This window comes from Cornus florida, unplaced genomic scaffold, assembly GCF_030987335.1.
Source record: "Cornus florida cultivar Cherokee Brave unplaced genomic scaffold, ASM3098733v1 CherokeeBrave_3.0.0_Hap2_Chr06, whole genome shotgun sequence".
NCBI lineage: Eukaryota > Viridiplantae > Streptophyta > Magnoliopsida > Cornales > Cornaceae > Cornus > Cornus florida.
The window spans coordinates 64,838,440-64,857,878 of record NW_026775576.1 but is presented as its reverse complement, the minus strand read 5'-3'; the positions used below and the strand labels follow the sequence as shown (position 1 = coordinate 64,857,878).

The 19,439-nt window shown below is 34.5% G+C and overlaps 1 protein-coding gene and 1 long non-coding RNA gene across 2 annotated transcripts; both read right to left on the bottom strand.

Annotated features, from left to right (window-relative positions):
• Nucleotides 1–4,009: 4,009 nt before the first annotated feature.
• LOC132311765 (uncharacterized) lies at nt 4,010–15,350 on the bottom strand. The gene is made up of 6 exons (XR_009483099.1): nt 14,850–15,350; nt 14,060–14,145; nt 6,387–6,592; nt 6,079–6,304; nt 5,243–5,314; nt 4,010–4,694 (listed from the first exon to the last, which is right to left on the bottom strand). It is a non-coding gene; the product is annotated as an uncharacterized LOC132311765 (long non-coding RNA).
• A 1,374-nt stretch (nt 15,351–16,724) lies between these two features.
• Nucleotides 16,725–17,291, bottom strand: LOC132314210 (secreted RxLR effector protein 161-like). Its single transcript, XM_059813102.1, has one exon. The coding sequence runs from the start codon at nt 17,289–17,291 to the stop codon at nt 16,725–16,727; it is 567 nt and encodes a 188-aa protein (XP_059669085.1).
• Between the last annotated feature and the right edge of the window lie 2,148 nt (nt 17,292–19,439).

Here is a 19,439-nt window from a genome sequence, read left to right as displayed (position 1 = left end):
AGTATTTTCTTATATATGAAGGAAGAACATTTGATGGTTGAAGACAATGGCAAGCAGCAAAATCCTATACGTCGGAGGGGTCTCATGGCCTCACGAAATGTCGTGAGGAGTTAAAAATGGAATAGTTTCAAATATGAGGAGTTAAAAATGGAATAGCTTATAATGCTATAATGAATAGAAGCCAAATAATAGCAAAATAAATACAGGGTACATTTGTAAAAACACTTTTGAAACGTTTATTGAGGGAAAAATAAATACACACTTGAACACATTGAAAAATAAATACACACCAAATCTCGATGGAGGCGACGATGATTACATGCCAGGTTAGTTTTACAAAAAAAAATGAACCATCGATGTGAGGAATTATAAATGGAATAGTTTTGAGAACGATTGAGAATGTAAAACAACTACTTTCAATCCATGCATCTCTTAACGAGTACTTTCGTTCTATATACTTTCGATCCATAGATCAACAACTGAGATTTACTAGTGCTAATGTTATGGTTTTGTGCATATGCCATATGTCTATTTATAGAGCCCAATTCACAGACATGTGAATGAATTTTACCCATATCATGATTTGGCAAAAGGGACTTACACATCTCTCTCTTTGGCATGATAGGGGTGTCTTCATAATAGTTGTCGTGTTATACACCTAACACCACTATTTTAAACTTTACCCATGTGATGATAAGATGAGAAAGTGGATTGGTTTTGTGTATCTACAAGAGCTGATTTTTTCAGTGAGAGTCATATTCTGTGACTAGCCATGTGATTGAAAAAAAAGCCAAATAATTTGAAGTGGCCTTACACCATGGCAGATAAAGATGAATGGTCACATCATCAAGAAAAAGCCTTAGTGTCTGAAAAAGTTATAAATAGTGGCATTGTTGTCATGGGGCAGAGTATTGACATCCGTATTTGTAATTACAATTTACTAATCTAAAGTTTTTATTTTAACAAAACTATTATAATGTTAATTTATTTTTTAAATAGATTTCTAAGTGCACTTTGATTATGTAGTATCTTTATTTTTTCTCATATTTGATCAAAGCTATTAAAAAATCTATATGTCAGATGTTGCAGGAATGAGAGCATTTCCATTGCAAAGAAGATGCATAAGGATCCAATTGAAGTTATTCAAGCCATTACTAATGATCCAGACTTATAAGTTGCTTCAGAGTTGTCAGATTATTCAGATACAGGGGATGATGACTTTGTAATTCCACCTCCCCGTTATTGCTAAAAAAAACTTAGTAGTTGAGTTAAATTTTATGCAGTATGTATATGAAATGTATGTATTTTTTATTTATTTTATGCAGTATTTTGTATGAATTCCACCTCCCCGTTATTGCTCAAAAAAACTCAGTCCTTGAGATTTACTAGTGCTAATGTTATGGCATTGTGCATATGCCATATGTCTATTTACAATGCCCAATTCACAGACATGTGAATGAGTTTTACCCATGTGATGATTTGACAAAAGGGACTTACACCTCTCTCTCTCTCTTTGGCAGGAAGTGGGGTGTTTTGCATAATAGTTCATGCACCTACCACCACTATTTTTAACTTTAGCCATGTGATGATAAGATATGAAAGTGGGTTGCTTTTGTTTATCTACAAGAGCTGATTTATTCAGTAAGAGTCCCATTCTGTGTCTAGCCATGTGATTGAACAAAAAGCCAAATAATGTAAAACAACCTTACACCATGGCAGATAAAGAGGTATGGTCATATCATCAAGAAAAAGCCTTAGTGTTTGAAAAAGTTATAAATAGTGCCATTGTTGTCATGAGGCAGACTATTGACATCCCTATTTGTAATTACAATTTACTAATCTAATGTCTTTATTTTAACAAAACTATTATAATGTCATTTATGAATCAAATAGATATCATCATCATTGACAAACAAAAAGTAGCGAAGAAACTACTACCAAAACGTACGAACAAAATAACATACATAAATAAACAAAACCAAGATAAGAGAGCCTAGTGCTAATTTGGGCAGTAGGCAACTTAATTCCGCCTACTCCTGATAAACAATACTGCTTTCCCATACAATTAATTTGGGTAATGGAGGTCTAAATCCCCGTGACCCGCCTAATTTAATTCCAAAGGTTTTGTATTTTCATGTAAATTTTGGTATACACCCAGAAAGACCAATTAATTATATTGGATTCTCAAGTACAAGTATAATTTAACTTGATTATCAGTGAACAAGATATGTAAGTAGTAATAGACTAAATAGTAAAGGGAACCAAGATCCAGTATAGGATATTTTCAGCAAGGGGTAAGAAAACAGGATCATAAAAGAACTGGACAAAGAAACTGCAACTATATTTCAAGATTAACCAGTTAAACATCACCTTTTGAGTCTTTAATTTCTTTAATAACCCTACTTTGGGATCACTCCTACACCAACACAGTTATTTTATTTTATTTTTTTTTAGTATTTTCTTCAGCAGTATCCTAAAGCCATCATCCATACCAAGACAGTTTTTGGTTTCTTTTAATTTTCTAATACAGTTTTCTAATACAGTGTGTGATTGTCATTGGATATCAAGAGAACCAACCCTTGAACTATGCCCGTCTTGCAAAGTCCTTAGCTGTTCAGAAAAACCATGAAAAATAGAGTACAGGATGGAGAGGTGGCACCAGAAAAATCAAATCTAATGCCTAGATCATGAGAAATGTGACAATTTGCAATAAATACATTTCATTTCACTCCAAATAAAGAATATAATACTCTTAGTTCTAATATTTGTTTTCTAAAATATAGGCCAACTATACAAGCCATAATCCTTCATAGTAGTTCACTTTATGCATTATATCAGTATAATAAAATCTTCAATGATACATGCCTCATTCAACCTTGCACTTCACCACTAAACTGGACTTTGTTCTCTTCCAAACTAAAAAAAACGTAAAAGAAACTACCAACTTTATCAGAACTTAAATGGGATATAAAAATGCATGTTGTGTTGCATTTAAACCCATGTTTTTCTTTAAGTTTTTCTTTTTCCACACAAAATGCAGTTAGAGAAACTGACAGAAGCCCAATTTCTTTTTCCACACAAAATGCAAGGATCCTCTTCCTGTAAGCTTCTTTGGCTGGAGAGCATGGTGTTGGGCTTTCTTTTCTTACCATCCCACCGTTGAGCATGTAATGTGCAAAATCAAAATCCATTGCAGATCGGTTGGGAATAAACCTATCCAGCTGCCATCCCAAAAGAACAAGATTAGTGTGAATTTCCAATAAAACCTATATATATATATATAAAAAGGCAAAATGAAAGGAAAAAATCAGCCATAGAGTTTAAAACCCAGGAGCAAGATTAGTGTGAAGCCTATTGCGATGACAAAAGAAGGCAGGCAAAGATATTAAAAAAAAAATTAAATAAATAAAGAGAGTATATTTTGAAATGTAATATTTTCTTTATATGGAACACAAAAACAAAACCTGAAACTCGTTACTGTCTTCTACAACTATTTTGGTTCCTTTCGAGTAAAAATTCTTTGTAATCCAAGACAATAGGACATATGATAATATTACATTATTATCTATTTTCCTCACTTAGAAACCTAACAACTGGAGAAATGAAAATGCTTACCGGTTCACCTTATAGCCTGTTGGCTTATGGTTTGAATTATAAACCCACTGGTCAAGGTTCGAGACTGGTATATATAGAGAGGAAGCTATATGAGAAGTCACAGATGTTAGATTGTGAATCTTTTGGTCATTCAACCCAATCTTGCTCTTCTAAGCCCACTACTAAGCATACACAAAAATGGAGAATGAAGGAGGACGGCTAGACCTAATTCGAATTAGTGGGAGGAAGTTATAAGGGGAAAAGGGAGAAGTGTTGTGGATCCCCCCAATGAGGACTTGTGAAAGGAAAGCCCAAAAATGGCTATACCTATTGCTTCATTATCAAATATATTTGAATTCACTTCTTCTATTTGATGTGTCTTTGATCACAATCTCATTGCACCTCTCTCAAGAGATTATGGGACCTATTGATTATTTAAACTTTATTGGGTCTATTTCTCTGAATAAAGAAAGAACTACGTAAATCCAAATTTATACAAATAGAAACAAAAACATATTGAGTGTGTTTTCCCTGAATCTTCATGTTGAATCCCATGGAAATCCAAACCATCCAAAAAATTATCTAATGATGTCAAAAATTATAGTCGTGCAGAATCTATACAAGTTGAACAAATAAACCCTAAATTCCTGAAAACTCATATTCGTAGACAATAAACCATCCAAATATGCTAAAGAAACCCTTACGTGAAAAAAAATCAAAATCCAAGAAATTAATGGGAACATCAACCACAAAAATCTAAAGATATTGCAAACAACACTAGATATCGTCTAAAAAAAAGAAACATTCAAATAGTAGACGAAGAAACCGTAGTTCACAGTAAATCCAAAAGTCCAACAAATTCACGAAGACAAACAAAAGAAAGAAAATCAAAAGGAATTCGATACAAAAGCTAAAAGAATTTAAACTTTTCTCGTTTTCTTGAATTCATTGCAACGAAACAGAAAGCCGAAAATATCAATTGGTTGGCGAACATACATAAACACACACAAGCAGATGGAAACACATACTTTTTCGCACAAATTTTGCCTTCGAAGTTTCTGATCGGAGAGAGGGAATCGCGACATTTTTGTGTCCAATTCCTGAATCCAAAATTGATGTTTTAGGAACAGCATATATATATATATATATAGGGATTAAAATTGTATAAAAATAGAGTAGAAATCCTAGCAAAACGATGAACAAGACTAGAGAGAGAGAGAGAGAGAGCAAGAGAGCGTTGATGAATGAGTTGGGTTTAAGAGAAAATTAGCAAAACCTCTACATATCAACATGTACGAAGAACGTGAGAACTTGCATTAACTCATTAAACAACATATCAACATGTACGAAGAACGTGAGAACTTGCATTAACTCATTAAACAACATATCAACAACTTCTCCTCCACAACAATCAATCAAAACCTCCACATACGATGATCCCATACTCCCATGCTTTCAACATTTTAAAACAAGAAAAAAAAAAATGGGCTCCACATGGGCCGATGTAGCAATAAGGTAATAAAGTTCATGATACACCATAAAATTGGTCACTTAAAGGCATGTGACCCCCCCGAGTATGAGTATAAAAAGCATTACAAATGTGCAATCATAAAAGATTTTTATCGAACATAAAGACCATATAACTTACAAATTTGATGTACTTGATAGCCATGCAATCGACGCTCCCGTTGTTATCTCTTCCCAGCCCCTAGCGGGAAGACTACATTTGAAGTACATGCAAATCAATTAAACAAAATATAACACCAAAATATTGTACAAGTGGAGATGGTTAAATGAAAAAACTCAAAAATAAGGGACATATGAGCAAACAACTTTTTTATTAGGCGCTAGTAACCAAAAGCAAGACTCTAAACAAAATAAATAAATAAATGGGGTAACAGTAGTCAACTAAGATTATAGCAAAATCCTTTTTATTATTGTTTATTTATTTTTTTATTCTATCAAACATGATTGGACAATTTGGACAACAAAAAATCAGAAGGAAGCCCAAAAATCTATTTGAAACAATTTTTCCCAGAAATACATACTTCACTTTGAAAAATCAATAAAAAAGAAATTCTCAAACAATTTGCATGAAACCAAGTCCATTGGAAGCTTAAACACACAATTTTTCTTCTATCAATTTAAATCAATAAATTTTCTTACCGATTAAATAAGGTTTGAAGGAAGAGATAGGAAGAATTCTGCTTACAAAACAAGGATCATAGCATGTTAAGATTAACTTCAAAAATCCATACTAATTTCAAAATCCAATCAATTTGAGCCAAAACAAAAACCTGTAAACTCATTAATAATAACTGATATCACATAATTTGAAGTGATTATTGTCAATTATGCTCGTGAGTTTGAAACGTATTCGTTCACGTGATCTTTTGGACATTTAATAGAGAAACAAACAAGTCTTTTTCTTTGTCATTGTATAAAAAAGAACAAGTGATAAATACCAAAAAGTGCCATACATACCTCATCGGTTCGCAACACAACAAATTGGTCTCTGCTGGTTATATGTGACAACACCTCACTTCAGGGACGGATATAAGTCCAAAATCCTTAATAAAGTAGTCCCCAAAGGCTCTAGACATTGCCAATCTGGGGCATTCCTCATTCGGCAGCCAAATTTTATGCACCACAGGCTTGTCGTTTAAACTGAACACTCTTCCTTTGTACTGATTTATCCATTCAGCCTCATCTGTCAAACAATGTTGATAATGTAAACACAATGTTCATATAATTTTTGAGACACAAAGAAAGTGAGGAAGAGAGAGACTCACGAGGTAAATTGTGGTTGAAATAACAGTCATAATGCAGTAGGGGAGCTCCAAGGAATTAATAGTGAGGAAACAAGTCATAATGACTTTAATATGATGTTATTTTCCTAGCCTTCCGTAAGCATGTAACATGTAAGCCCGTCCATTGTCACATAATCCCATAACCTCCTTGCTTTCACGACCCTCCAGCTGCCAGAAAACTCACACACCTATGATTTTTAAATAACACTCCACATGAGACTCATACGAGGACCCAGGAAAATAATTTCAATACCAAAATAAACCACCAGACGAATAATACAGATTCAACTTAGAATAAGTTACATCATACTTAGAAATGTTTTCTAAATAAGTTAGAAATACTATCACAACATAGTTATACTAATGCAGTAGGGGAGCTCCAAGGAATTAATAGTAATTACAAAATAATTCCATATTTAAGGCCTTAACACCTTACAAAATAACTCCACTAGAATTAGCAATTATATAACTATTCTATCCAGGTATAGGAGCCTTGCACTTTCGACGATTATGACCATTCTCGCCGCATCGCGAACAGTGTAACGACCTTACATTTTGAAATTGTGATTCGATTCGTTTAATACGAGGTCGTCCAGGGGGACGTGTTACCGCAGGAGGCCTAAGATGGGAAGCACCTTCACCGTCAGCTGCAGCAACAGCAGCTGCATTCGGCATATCATGCATGGGGACAGAAGACATGAGATGTTCACATAGTTTTTGTTGTGTTTCAACCCTAAACCATGGATCAACCATCTCATAAATATTTAAAGATAATTCATGGATGGCATAGCATGCATGCGAACAAGGAATCCCACTCATGGTCCACTTCAAACAACTACAAGAATTTTCACTGCCAAATACCACCCTGAATGGTTTTCTGTCTCGATCATATATTGTACACTCAGTAGGCGAAACACGCATCGACTGAAAACCAAGAGCTAACTCTTGCTCTTTTTTTATTTTCTCCTCAATACGATCCCCAACCGGGATAGTCCACTTCTGAACGTCCAAACTCTTTTGGTATAAAAATTTGCTGAGTCTTTGCATGTGTGTATCCATCAACCTTGTGATTGAAAAAACCCTCTCTTCTTTCACCCATGCATTGAAGGACTCTGCTTGATTGGTGTATAATTTATCCCAACGCTTGGAAGTAAACATAGCATTTGACCAATGTTCAGGTGAATTCGCCAAAACCCAATCACATAACTCCCCTCGAAATACCCGCATGGCAGCCAATGCATTCTTATACTCATCTACAGTTCGAGCATATGCAATTTTATCGAGTAATTTTTTCGCATGCTCTTTACCCGAAGCCCTCAATCCTAAACTTTGTCTCCCAAGAATGGATGTAGAAAAATTCGCCGTTAGGTGACGAAGACACCATGAGTGGTACTGGGAGCCAAAAATATCTCTAATACAACTTATTAGGCTCGGATGCCTGTCGGTTAAGATTGTCACAATGCGACCATCTAGAATCTCTTTCACCTTGCTCAAGAACCAATGCCAATCATCATCATTCTCAGAAGAAACAACAGCATACGCCAAAGGCCACAAGCCATCATTCGCATCGAACCCCGTTGCACCAAGCATTGTTCCTTTATAATTGCCACTCAAGTGGCAAGCATCGATTGCTAACATGGGCCTGCAATAGTTGATGAAACCTCGTATGGAGCACCCATAAGCTACAAACACTCGCTTAAATCTCCTATCATCCGTGCACTCCCACGATGTAATTGTCCCAGGAATATATTCTGCTATTCGTTCACACAACCACGGGACTAAAATATAGCTATCCTTGGGATTTCCCTCAATGATATGACGTGCACACTCCTTAGCTCTCCACGATTGCATGTAAGTCATTTTAGCAGAAAATTCACCGTTTATGTCTGTGGAAATAGTCTTGGGGGTGCATTTAGGATTGTCCCTAACCTTGTTCACAATAGCTCGACCCATTTCCTTCGACCAAAAAATGGCTTTATAATCTGAAATGTCTTGAGCAGTGTGAGTGTGAACATTATTAAACCGCTTGATTCTCACTATATCACCACTTCCTTCACAACCAGCTGATAATTTCCATGGACAATTATTAACCTCGCACACAACTCTATAATATTTTCTGCTATTGTCCAAGTACTTGAACCGAAAATGATTACGAAGACCAAACAAAACGAGTGCATCTTTGAAATCATTTGGGCTGTCAAAAAGCTGATCCACGCAAAGAATGTCATCAATGTGTCGGAAAGAATCCCGATGCGCATTTATCGGAGGAAATGAAGACGTTGACGCAACACTTTGTAGAAGACCAATTGGCGATGTGGCTTCAACAAATTGTCTACAAGTGGATAAAAAGGTATATTAAAAATCACATAACCTATGCAGCGCATACATCAATGTATTACTTTAAATATATGTGTCTTACCTCTCACTATGATCAGTAGGAATTGTGCATGATGCAATTACAGGCTCTGCATCTTCCATATACACATTTAGCATGGGACCACTCACTAGAAGCATCACTCTAAATCCAGATTCTCCCGTCATCCTCAAAAGTTCATTCTTGTTAGATTCGGTGGTATAATATATGACTTTACCACTCATGTTTGAAGATGAACGTTGTTGTAACTCATTTATAAATGATTCGTATGTTGTTGTTGTTGTAATCATAAAAGGGTCTGTGACACCGCCGATGTATATAATTTCCCCATTCTCATTTTTGTCAATTTTCCCATCAAATCGACAATAGCATATAATTTGTCTCTCATCCATTTGTCCAACTGCTTCGAAAATTGACTCATTAGTTTAAAAAAAAAAACTAAATATGAAGTTCAAAAAAAAATGAAATATAAAACAATTAAATATCATAATTATATAATGTAATTTAGAGATCTATTTACACCGAAACACTACTAATTCCCTCAATAGGGATAGGCGGTGTCAAGATTAAACTTTTCCTAAACACACACTACAGACCTTTTTCAAATCAAAATACAACCACAAAATCAATGCCATTGATTACTAGATAATTGTATCACTATGTGTACAACAAACATATATACAAGATGAGGGAGATTATGAGATGAATAGAGAGTTAAATGGGACAATATAGATTGAAAATAAAAAATTGAGAGTTAAATAGAGAGAGAGCAGAGTGTTGATTATTTTTCACACACAAATATTATATGTGTAAGTCTTGAAAATGGGGGAGACAAGTACAAGGGAATGTTGGAATAATAAATTAATACTAAATACATTTTTTTTATAAATTAATGCTAAATACATATATTAAAAAAGCCTCATTCATAGAGTTTGCTAGCTTTTGCATCAATTCTATCATGTGCGTAGATGCCTAAAGACATATTACACAGAGGTATACTCTACATGCCATTTGAGAAAGAGGCAACAATCTTGAATAATTCTTGATCTAAATTGAGTTATAATAATTAATTATACATAAAAACTAATTGGACTACCTATGTGTTGGTGGCTTTGAATTTTAACTCCTAAATTCCTACGTTCTGCTGAGGATTTAGTCTGCAGTCATCAAAGAGCCTTGAATATATAGCTTGAATACAGATATAGCTGATTTAGTCTGACTCTTTTTGTAGGAAGATACAGATATAGCTGATTTTACATAGATATTATTTTCTAACGGAGTGAATTGATACTACTCATAGCTATCGACCAATATTGTGGTGTGTATTGGTTATAACTGACAATGTGAATTTAAAATTTCAAATGGATATAACCATGGTCAGTATTAATGGTTTTAACTAAATTTTGATATTTCCATTAAAATGGTATCTCTCTTTGATTTTGGATCATGTGTGTGGTTATTAAATTATGTGTTGATTTGTAAGGTTGCTTTCAGATTTGGACAAAAATAAAATGAAAGTCTTGATAGTTTGTTGATGTAATGAGCTTAAAAATTTAAAATTATATGCTTTGAATATATATCTATATCAGTCCATGGCAACTACTGCTTAATGATAAATAAGCCGTGAAACTACTTTGATCATATGGAGCTTATTAGTTGCATCATGATTACTACTAGTTTTGTGTATGTGTTCCATTATGTACTAGTTAATGTGTGGTATTTAGGCTTATGGCCAGTGTGTGTGTGTTAAAATCATGTATAAACATACATATATATGACAAAGTCGTGTTATGTTTAAATATTTCAGCCTAACTCTTGTAAAAATTAGAACAAATTCATGTTGGTTTGGATGACTCCTAAAGGTTTTTTGTTTGGAAGGTTAAACAAGTATTATTATACCATTTCTCTCATTCCTTCTCTTTCTCCTTCCAAATCGAGGTACGTTAGGGTTTTCTCTCCCCTAATGGCACACGTGTTCTATGGACCTGTATTAGAGTATAGTTCACACTATGATTCTTAAGATTGATGTGCTTATTGACGGTCCAGTGCTGTTTCAATCTCCTCCTAACAGCACTTAACATAATCATAAACTAGATTTAGCTCAGCCATTTTGTCTTGAAGTTTTTCCTCAATCTCATTGGGAAGCTATTCATGTAGTGGCTGAAATATGTTTGTTTTTTTATGATCCAAACACACTCAAACAAACAAGAACAGTGACCAATAGCTAGCCGCAGAAGTTACAATAGGTGTAGCTAGCCTATGACAAGTGTGTTTGTGTTAAAATCTAGGTTATACAATTCTTTTTAACAGGTGTAAATCTAGCTCCCATTCTCACGATTTGTTTGTAATTTAATTTTGTTGCTTTTGCGCTCTATCTACCACTTTATGCGACTTAGTATAAAACCAAATATAAATATTAACTTACTGAATTTTTCTGTTACTATCAAATACCATTAAAGCAAAATTACAAAATTAGACCCTCCCTCACAAGAAACAAAATTTTAAGAATTTATTAATCACTCTAATCGATTGCAATAGGCTGCCAACATAGTTAATTGAGAGTCGATAATTCAAAGAGCATTTCATTTTATTTTTGTCCAAAGCTGAAAGCAACCTTACAAATCAACACATAATTTCATAATCACACACATGATCCAAAATCAAAGAGAGATACCATTTTAATGGAAATATAAAAAAATAAGATGTTTGGATACAATTGAAAATCAAAAAATAAAAGTACATGAAGCACCAGATTTAAAATTAGATTCCTCATAAGTACAAATAATTCTTTGAGACTACGCTTTCATGAGTACAAATAATTCTTTGGGAGCTCCGAGAATTAGTGGGGTAAAACCATGTATATCTCGATTGCGAGAAATATATATAATGCAGCTAAAAGAGCATAGGCAGATTTAATAAGGCAATCCCCACAAAAATCTATAAACTCTACCATGTTTGAAGGCTTTTCTCTTAAAACAGACTTTAGTAGTACTACACTTATCTGTTTCCCATTGAAAACTTTAAATCACCCATTAGCTGTTTTGATTTTGATTTTGATTTTGATTTTGATTCCTTTCCTAGTGCAAAGACATGTAGTATCCGTATTCACCTTCACATAAAGGTGGTGTCTTTGGTTTGATTGTAGTGCCAGAGTTTTGGACCAAAAAAATCAGATCCACCTCAAAGAGAGAGAGAGAGCTCTCTCATGTAGCCTTTTCAAAACAGAGCAAAATACAAAGAAATATTGTCAGTGTTCCCTCAACCTCTTCACTCCTCATTTATGAAACCTGTCTTTCTTTATTTATTTGACATCAAAGCTCTATCAAGTGAAATTCTCAACTCAACTCACAATATTATATATATATATATATATATATATATATATATATATAATATGTTTTTGGAGTAAGTGTTGTGATTCTGTACACAATAGGAGATTATTTATTATCTATTATTAGAAAATCGAACAGATAAAATGAGAAACTTTGGGAATACCCCCCCTAAGGTAGTGTGTTTAATTGTGGCATTCATATTAAGTCATCAATTTAATATGTATGTTCCACAATATATTTATATATATGCACGGGTGTAGAATATATTAGATAAAAAAGTAGTGTTACTCTTCAATTTATACAAAAAGTAATGTTACTCTTCAATTTAGTTCTAACTTCTATTTCTACTTTGATTCCAAATAATGCAAAGAGGTGTCATATTCTGATCTGGTATAGAGAATGCTACTCAAAACCTAATTCTCAGAAAGCTTAATTTCTCTATTAAGCTCTCCTCTTCGCACTTCTTCAGCTCTCACGGCTGTTGGGGAAGTTCTTAAAAAATCGGCAAACTCTCTCTCATCTCCCAGAGAAATGCTGCCCAGAATTGACGAGAGTGGCAGGTTTTGCAGCCCCAGAGCCGCCAGAGAGATCACCTTCTATGTCCCCCTCTTACCAATTTTTGTTTTTCTGTGTGTGTATATATATAGAAAGTTCGGGCTATTTGTTTTGGTTCTTTGATGGGTTGAAAATTGCTTGAATTTCAATGTCAGGATAATTATTTATGCGGCGTGTTTGGAGGGTTATGACCCAATTCGGCTATTCAAGAAGAGAATCAACGCCCGAAGAGGTATTAGTATTACCAATGCTATGTCTTGTTTTATGACAATATGTTTATCTTCGGAGGAGTTTTTCTGCATCCCTTTTGATAAAACTGAATAAGTACTTAATTTATTTATTTATTATTATTTATATAACTGGTGTTTAGATAACTACCTACTGCTTTATATTTTCTCTTTTTCATCTCGTTAGAAACTAAATAACTTCCAAAGCATCAGTCTTGGACAGAATTTTGATCGAAATTTACTTCTTTCTTTCATTCTCTCTTTCTTTTCCCGTAAATACAATTTAGACGTAAAGGTCATATAACAGTTTTCCCATTATTGTTCGTGTCTTGTATTTTCAACTGAATTTGGGCTTAGGTATAAAGCAGCTTGCACTCTTCACCGGTTGGGGGGGGGGGGGGGGGGGGGGGCGCGGGGGGAACTTGTAAGCATATCTAGAAATTTGTTGTTTAAAACCATTCAAATTTCATGAACAGATGGTGAAGAAATCTTTTCCATTTCTGGTCATTGCATGGCAATATCTTAGACTAAATTTTTTAATCGTTTAAAAATGTTAACATATTCAATCAGTCTACTAAAAAGAATTATTTATCTAATTTATTTAAATGTTGGTAATTATCAGACACCAAGGCCATCACTGACATGCTCTAAAATGCTATGTTTCCCTAGTGAAAACATTTACCAAAGACTTCCAACCTTGTAAGCTAAGGCACAAATCATAGCATAACCATGAAGATTTGTTACTTCATCTATAAGGCACAAACAGAGTAGCTTCTTCCCTTTTGTTTTATATTGAGAACTAAAATCTTTATTAGTGATTCTTAACACCCAAGATATTAATCATGAAATTATTATAAAGCATTTTCATTTAATTGAACCAAACTCAAATTTTATATTTAATTACATTTCAACCACTAAACCACAACAAATATAGTATGTATGAAAAACTTGTTTTTAATTTAATATTGTAGAACCAATACTAGTAATCTTAAACAATTCTTTTACTAAGCAAATGCAAATGGGAATGTAGATTTCACAAACATTTGATAACAAGTGTCCCTACCCAAAGACTATCACATGCATGCCTCTTTACAGTTTACATTCATTGATTGTATCATAAGGTCTCCAGAGCAAATGACTTATGAAGATAGGATTTAAGCTTGTTACCTTGGCACAAGCTAGTTAGCTAACTAGTGAAATCCAACAAAAAGCCTGTAGGCACCACACGTACTGCCACTTGCTTCCACATGGTCCTAGTAAATTTAAAGAACATGAATTATTTGGATTTAGGGACATTGAATCTCTACTATACACAGGTAGGCATTAACAGTACAATGTTTAAGTTTTAAGATCAGATTAATGTTCTATAAAAAAAAATTCAGCAGGTAACAAAGGACATGCATGGAAATTTGTTTTTTATCCTGTTTAATTATGTTTTCTTCAGCAAATTCCGAGTATTTTAAGTATGAAAACCCATGCTAGTGGAAAGATTGTAGGATAACATTTGGGATTTCAGTTCAGTCAACGTATAAAGAAAGCATGAACTCTTCAAAAACAAGCAAACCTAATTACAAAAGAAGAAGAAGAAAAATAAAAAATAAAAAAAAAACATTTGATTAATTAAGTATCTACTTTATGAAAATTTTGCCTTTGTTGGTGGGATAAAACTGAGTTTTAAAAATTAATTTTGTCACGCACAAGAGAGCAACATTTTGTTACGCACATTTCAAACATATACAACAAACAGAGCAACAACAATCTTGATTGCAGAATAGAAATTATATATATATGATTGCATAATAGAAATTATAAGAGGAGAATATATATAAACATAACCTCCATGAAAATCAGACATCCAATTGGAAAAAAAAAAAAAAAAAAATATTATAACACTAAATCAGGACCATAATCATTTAAAATATAAACGTGTGTGTGTTAAGAGGGAGAGAGTACTTACCATATTACTAGAACAACAATAAATGAATGGCAGAAGTGGAGAAGTGCTTCGCTGGGTTACAGAGAGGGTGCACCAACGACGGTTAGACGTGGAGAAGTGCTTTGCTGTTACAGAGGGGGAAAGAGAGAGGGCTTGAATGAGGGTTAGGGCTCAACGGCTACGCTTCAATCCTGTTACAGAGATGGGGGGAGAGAGAGAGAGGACTCTTAAGGGCTCTTCACGAATGAGACGAGGGAGGGTTAGGGTTCCATGTTCGGTGATGCTGTGTTTGCCTGGGCTTGCTTCGCTGGATTTGTGACTGTGTATTTTAGGGCAACAAGTTGAGTGACTAAATTAAACGGGGGCAATAAGGTAAATGTGCTGGAATAGTGAGAAGGGCATTTTAGGCACCACATGTTTTAAACAGTAATAATTCATGTGCCATGTCATCAATTTAGTCAACCTCATTTTTAAGAAATATGAGACTTTGACTCAGCCTCTTGGTAAATATGAAACTCTAACCCCATTTATATGTAATAATCCCTTGATGTAAAGGAGATACAGAGAGGGCAAATATGACATTTCAAGGGTATTTTGGAACTTGGGATGGATTTTGAGTGTAATATACACTTTTGGTTTAAGATGAAAGAGGCGTGTTGAAGAAAATAAAGAATGGAATGAAGGGTATGTTGGAAAATAAAATAAAAAAGTCTGACCAAAACGGACTTTCCCGGGTGGCACACTAAGTCACGTGCTGGGTGGCAAGTGAAGGTAAAAGGAAGAATTAATGAGAATTATAGGCCCAATTAATTACTAGTAAGTCTTAAAGGTTGAAGGGCCTTTTTAGTATACTTATTAATATTAACTACGAAGGCACACGTATCGCAGGTACCTTAATCCTCAAGCACTCCCAACTCCTTTAAAATTCCAAGAATTTCAAGTTGGATTTGGATTTGGATTTACATTCACCTCATTCCAAGTTGGATTTGGATTTGGATTTACATTCACCTCTCTCTCTCTCTAAATAAACAAGTAACTTCGTCATGAATTATTTGCAAGAGATTGAAGTGTGTGATTGTTTTATTAATCTTTTTTCTCCTATTGGATTGAGTGAGTGATTTAAGACGGTTTAATCTCCTTCACAAAGTTTCAAAACGTTTAATTTTCTGGTAGGTGGTAGTATGCAAATCTTCGTACTTTTTCATTTTGTGTACTAATTAAATACAAAATACCTAAGTATGCATATGATGGATATACATATACGTGTGTGTGTGTGTGTGTATGATTTATAAGCTGTTGGAGATAATGACCTAGTTACACACACAACTCTATACTATTTGGAAGAGAATAAAAATGGAGGAAGAACACTTTTTATTTCACTTGATTGAAAATGAGTATAATGCACGGGTTTATATAGGCTTCAAAACATAAATGAAAATGAAAATTAACACCCCACTAACATATCATTTAGTGGGCAAAACTCCCACTAACCCACTAACATGACCATTTACTAGTTGTAACTCTCATGCCCCTTACTAACTACAATAAAAAAACTCACATAAATATAAAATATCAAATAAAAAAACACCCATGACCTTCAAAAACATTTTAAAATAAAATAAAGTTTAATTCTAACACCCCCCCTTAAACTTGATTTTTTTTCAACTCCAAGCAAACTCCTTAACTTGTGAAAATCTGCAAACTTGAGGGGCTTGGTGAAAATATCCGCAACTTGATCTTGTGACTTGATGAACTTGAGCTCCACCTCCTTCTTGGTTATGCATTATCTAATGAAATGAAATTTTTATCAATATGCTTGCTTCGTTCATGAAACACCGGATTCTTGCCCAAAGCAATTGCTGATTTGTTGTCCACAAAAATCTCCGTTGACTCTTCTTATAGCATGTGTAATTCCTTCAACAAATTCCTCAACCAAATTGCTTGACAAACACATGAAGTGGCTACAACATATTCTGCTTCACAAGTTGAGAGGGTGACAATTGGTTGCTTCTTTGAACACCATGTAAAAACAACATTTCCCATGAAAAAACAATAGCCAGAAGTACTTTTTCTATCATCCAAATCTCCGGCCCAATCACTAATAGAATAACCCACAAGCTTGAAATCATTAGTAAATGAATAGAATAACCCAAAATCAAGGGTACCTTTGATGTAACGAAGAATCTTCTTAGCCGCCTTGAAATGAGTTATGGTAGGTCTTTCTATAAACCGACTAACAAGCCCAACCGCAAATAATATGTTCGGCCTTGTGCATGTTAAGTATCTCAAGCTTCCAACAAGACTTTTGAAAAATGTTAGATTCACCGTTTCTCCATCTTCATCTCTTGACAATTTAATTCCAACTTGCATGGGCGTGTTCACCAATTTACAATCTTCCATCTTGAATTTCTTGAGAATTTCCTTAACATAGCCTTCTTGGTGAATGAAAATTCCATCCTTCATTTACTTGATCTCAATGCCAAGATAATAAGCCATGATGCCAATATCTGTCATCTCAAACTCTCTAGCCATAACTTTCTTGAAATCTTCAAACATTTTTGGATTGCTACATGTGAAGATTAAATCATCCACATACAAGCAAACAAAAAATACATCTCCATTCTCACTTACTTTGGAGTAAAGAGCATGTTCAAATGGGCACTTTAAAAAATTATTGTCTTGAAAATATTTGTCAATTCGCTTATTTCATGCCCTTGGTGCTTACTTCAAGCCATATAAAGCCTTTTTCAATTTCAAGACTCTGTTTTCTTGCCCCTTTACAACATAGCCCATGGGTTGTTGAATATACACTTCTTCTTCAAGAAACCCATTCAAGAAAGCCGATTTCACATCCATTTGGTGGATTCTCCAATTGTTCTGGGCTGCCAAAGAAATTAACAATCTAATTGTTTCCAAACGAGCTACGGGTGCAAATACCTCATCATAGTCAATCCCGGGCTTTTGGTTGTACCCCTTGGCGACCAATCTTACTTTATATTTTTCAACTACACCATTTGCATTCTTCTTTGCTTTATACACCCATTTGACACCAATTGCCTTTTACTCTTTTGGAAGTGTAGCAAGCTCCCATGTGTCATTCTTCTTTATGGATTTAATTTCTTCATCCATAGCATTTCTCCATTTTTTTTCTTGTGCCGCCTCTTCAAATCCTACGGGTTCATAATTCGCAAAGAGACAAAAAAATGCTAGTTCACCTAACCTTTCCGTTACCTCATCTGTTTCGTCATATATGTCACGAAGACTCCTCATGCGAAGTAGTGGTGTGTTACTTGAACTTGATGATGATGGAGTTGATTGATCTTGAATTGATGGTGGTGGAGGTGATGTTGGTGGAGAAATGGGCTGCTCTATGCCTTCATTTTCTTGCTCCTCATCAGAAATTGGAAAAATATTATAATCTTCATTTGGAGTATTCCAATCCCATGTGGCACCCTTTTCGAATGCAACATCTCTACTAATGACAATCTTTCCATTGTTTGGATTGTACAACTTGTAACCTTTGGAATTTGCATCATAACCAATGAACAACATTTTTTCACTTTTGTTGTTTAACTTGGTCCTCCTTTCATCCGGCACGTGCACATGGGCAATGCTCCCAAAAACCCGCAAATGAGAGACACTTGGCTTTCTTCCGCTCCATGTTTCTTGTGGTGTTTTGTTTTGCACACTTCTAGTAGGAGACCGGTTGGACAAGTACACCGCACAATTAACCGCTTCAGCCCAAAATTCTTTAGGCATTTCCTTGCTTTTCAACATGCTTCGAGCCATATTGAGAATGGTTCTGTTCTTCCTTTCTGCAACTCCATTTTGTTGGGGCGATCTCGGAACCGTTAAAGGATGGTGAATTCCATTTTCTTCACAAAATTTTTTGAAATTATTTGATGTGAATTCACCACCTCTATCGGATCGAAGAGCCTTTACATCATAGCCACTTTGTTTTTCAACAAGTGCTTTAAATTTCTTAAAAATTCCATACACCTCCGATTTTTGTTTAAGAAAATACACCCATATTTTTCGGCTAAAATCATCAATGAATAATAAAAAATAATTATTCTTGCCAAATGATGATGGAGAAATTGGGCCACAAACATCCGAATGGATTAGTTGTAGTGGTGCCGTAGCTTTTGTGGTAGCTTTTTTAGGAAAACTTTTCCTTGATTGCTTTCCAACGAGACATCCTTCACACAATTGATTTGGATTGCTAATGAAAGGCAATCCCTTCACCATCTTCTTTTTGGCCAACAACTCTAATCCTCTAAAATTCAAGTGCCCAAGTCTCAAGTACCAAAGCCAAGTTAAATCATTAACACAAGCCTTCAAACATTTAGCCTCGTCGGCTTGAATATTTAGCAAAAACATCCGGTTCTTTGTCATCGGAACCTTGGCAATCAAATTACCCAATGGGTCTCTTATCGAAAGACTACAATCCTTCATGGAAATATTGTAGCCTTTTTCTAAGAGTTATCCCAAACTCAAAATATTGTTCTTCATATTAGGCACATAATAAACATTAGAGATAAATTGATGATGTCCATTCCTCAAACGAATCAATGTTTTACCTTTCCCTCTTATCGAAATTTGTGATAAGTC

What these genes read in the sequence shown, in the direction of transcription:
- LOC132314210 (XM_059813102.1), bottom strand. Translation starts at nt 17,291, where the DNA reads ATGAAGGATGGAATTTTCATTCACCAAGAAGGCTATGTTAAGGAAATT.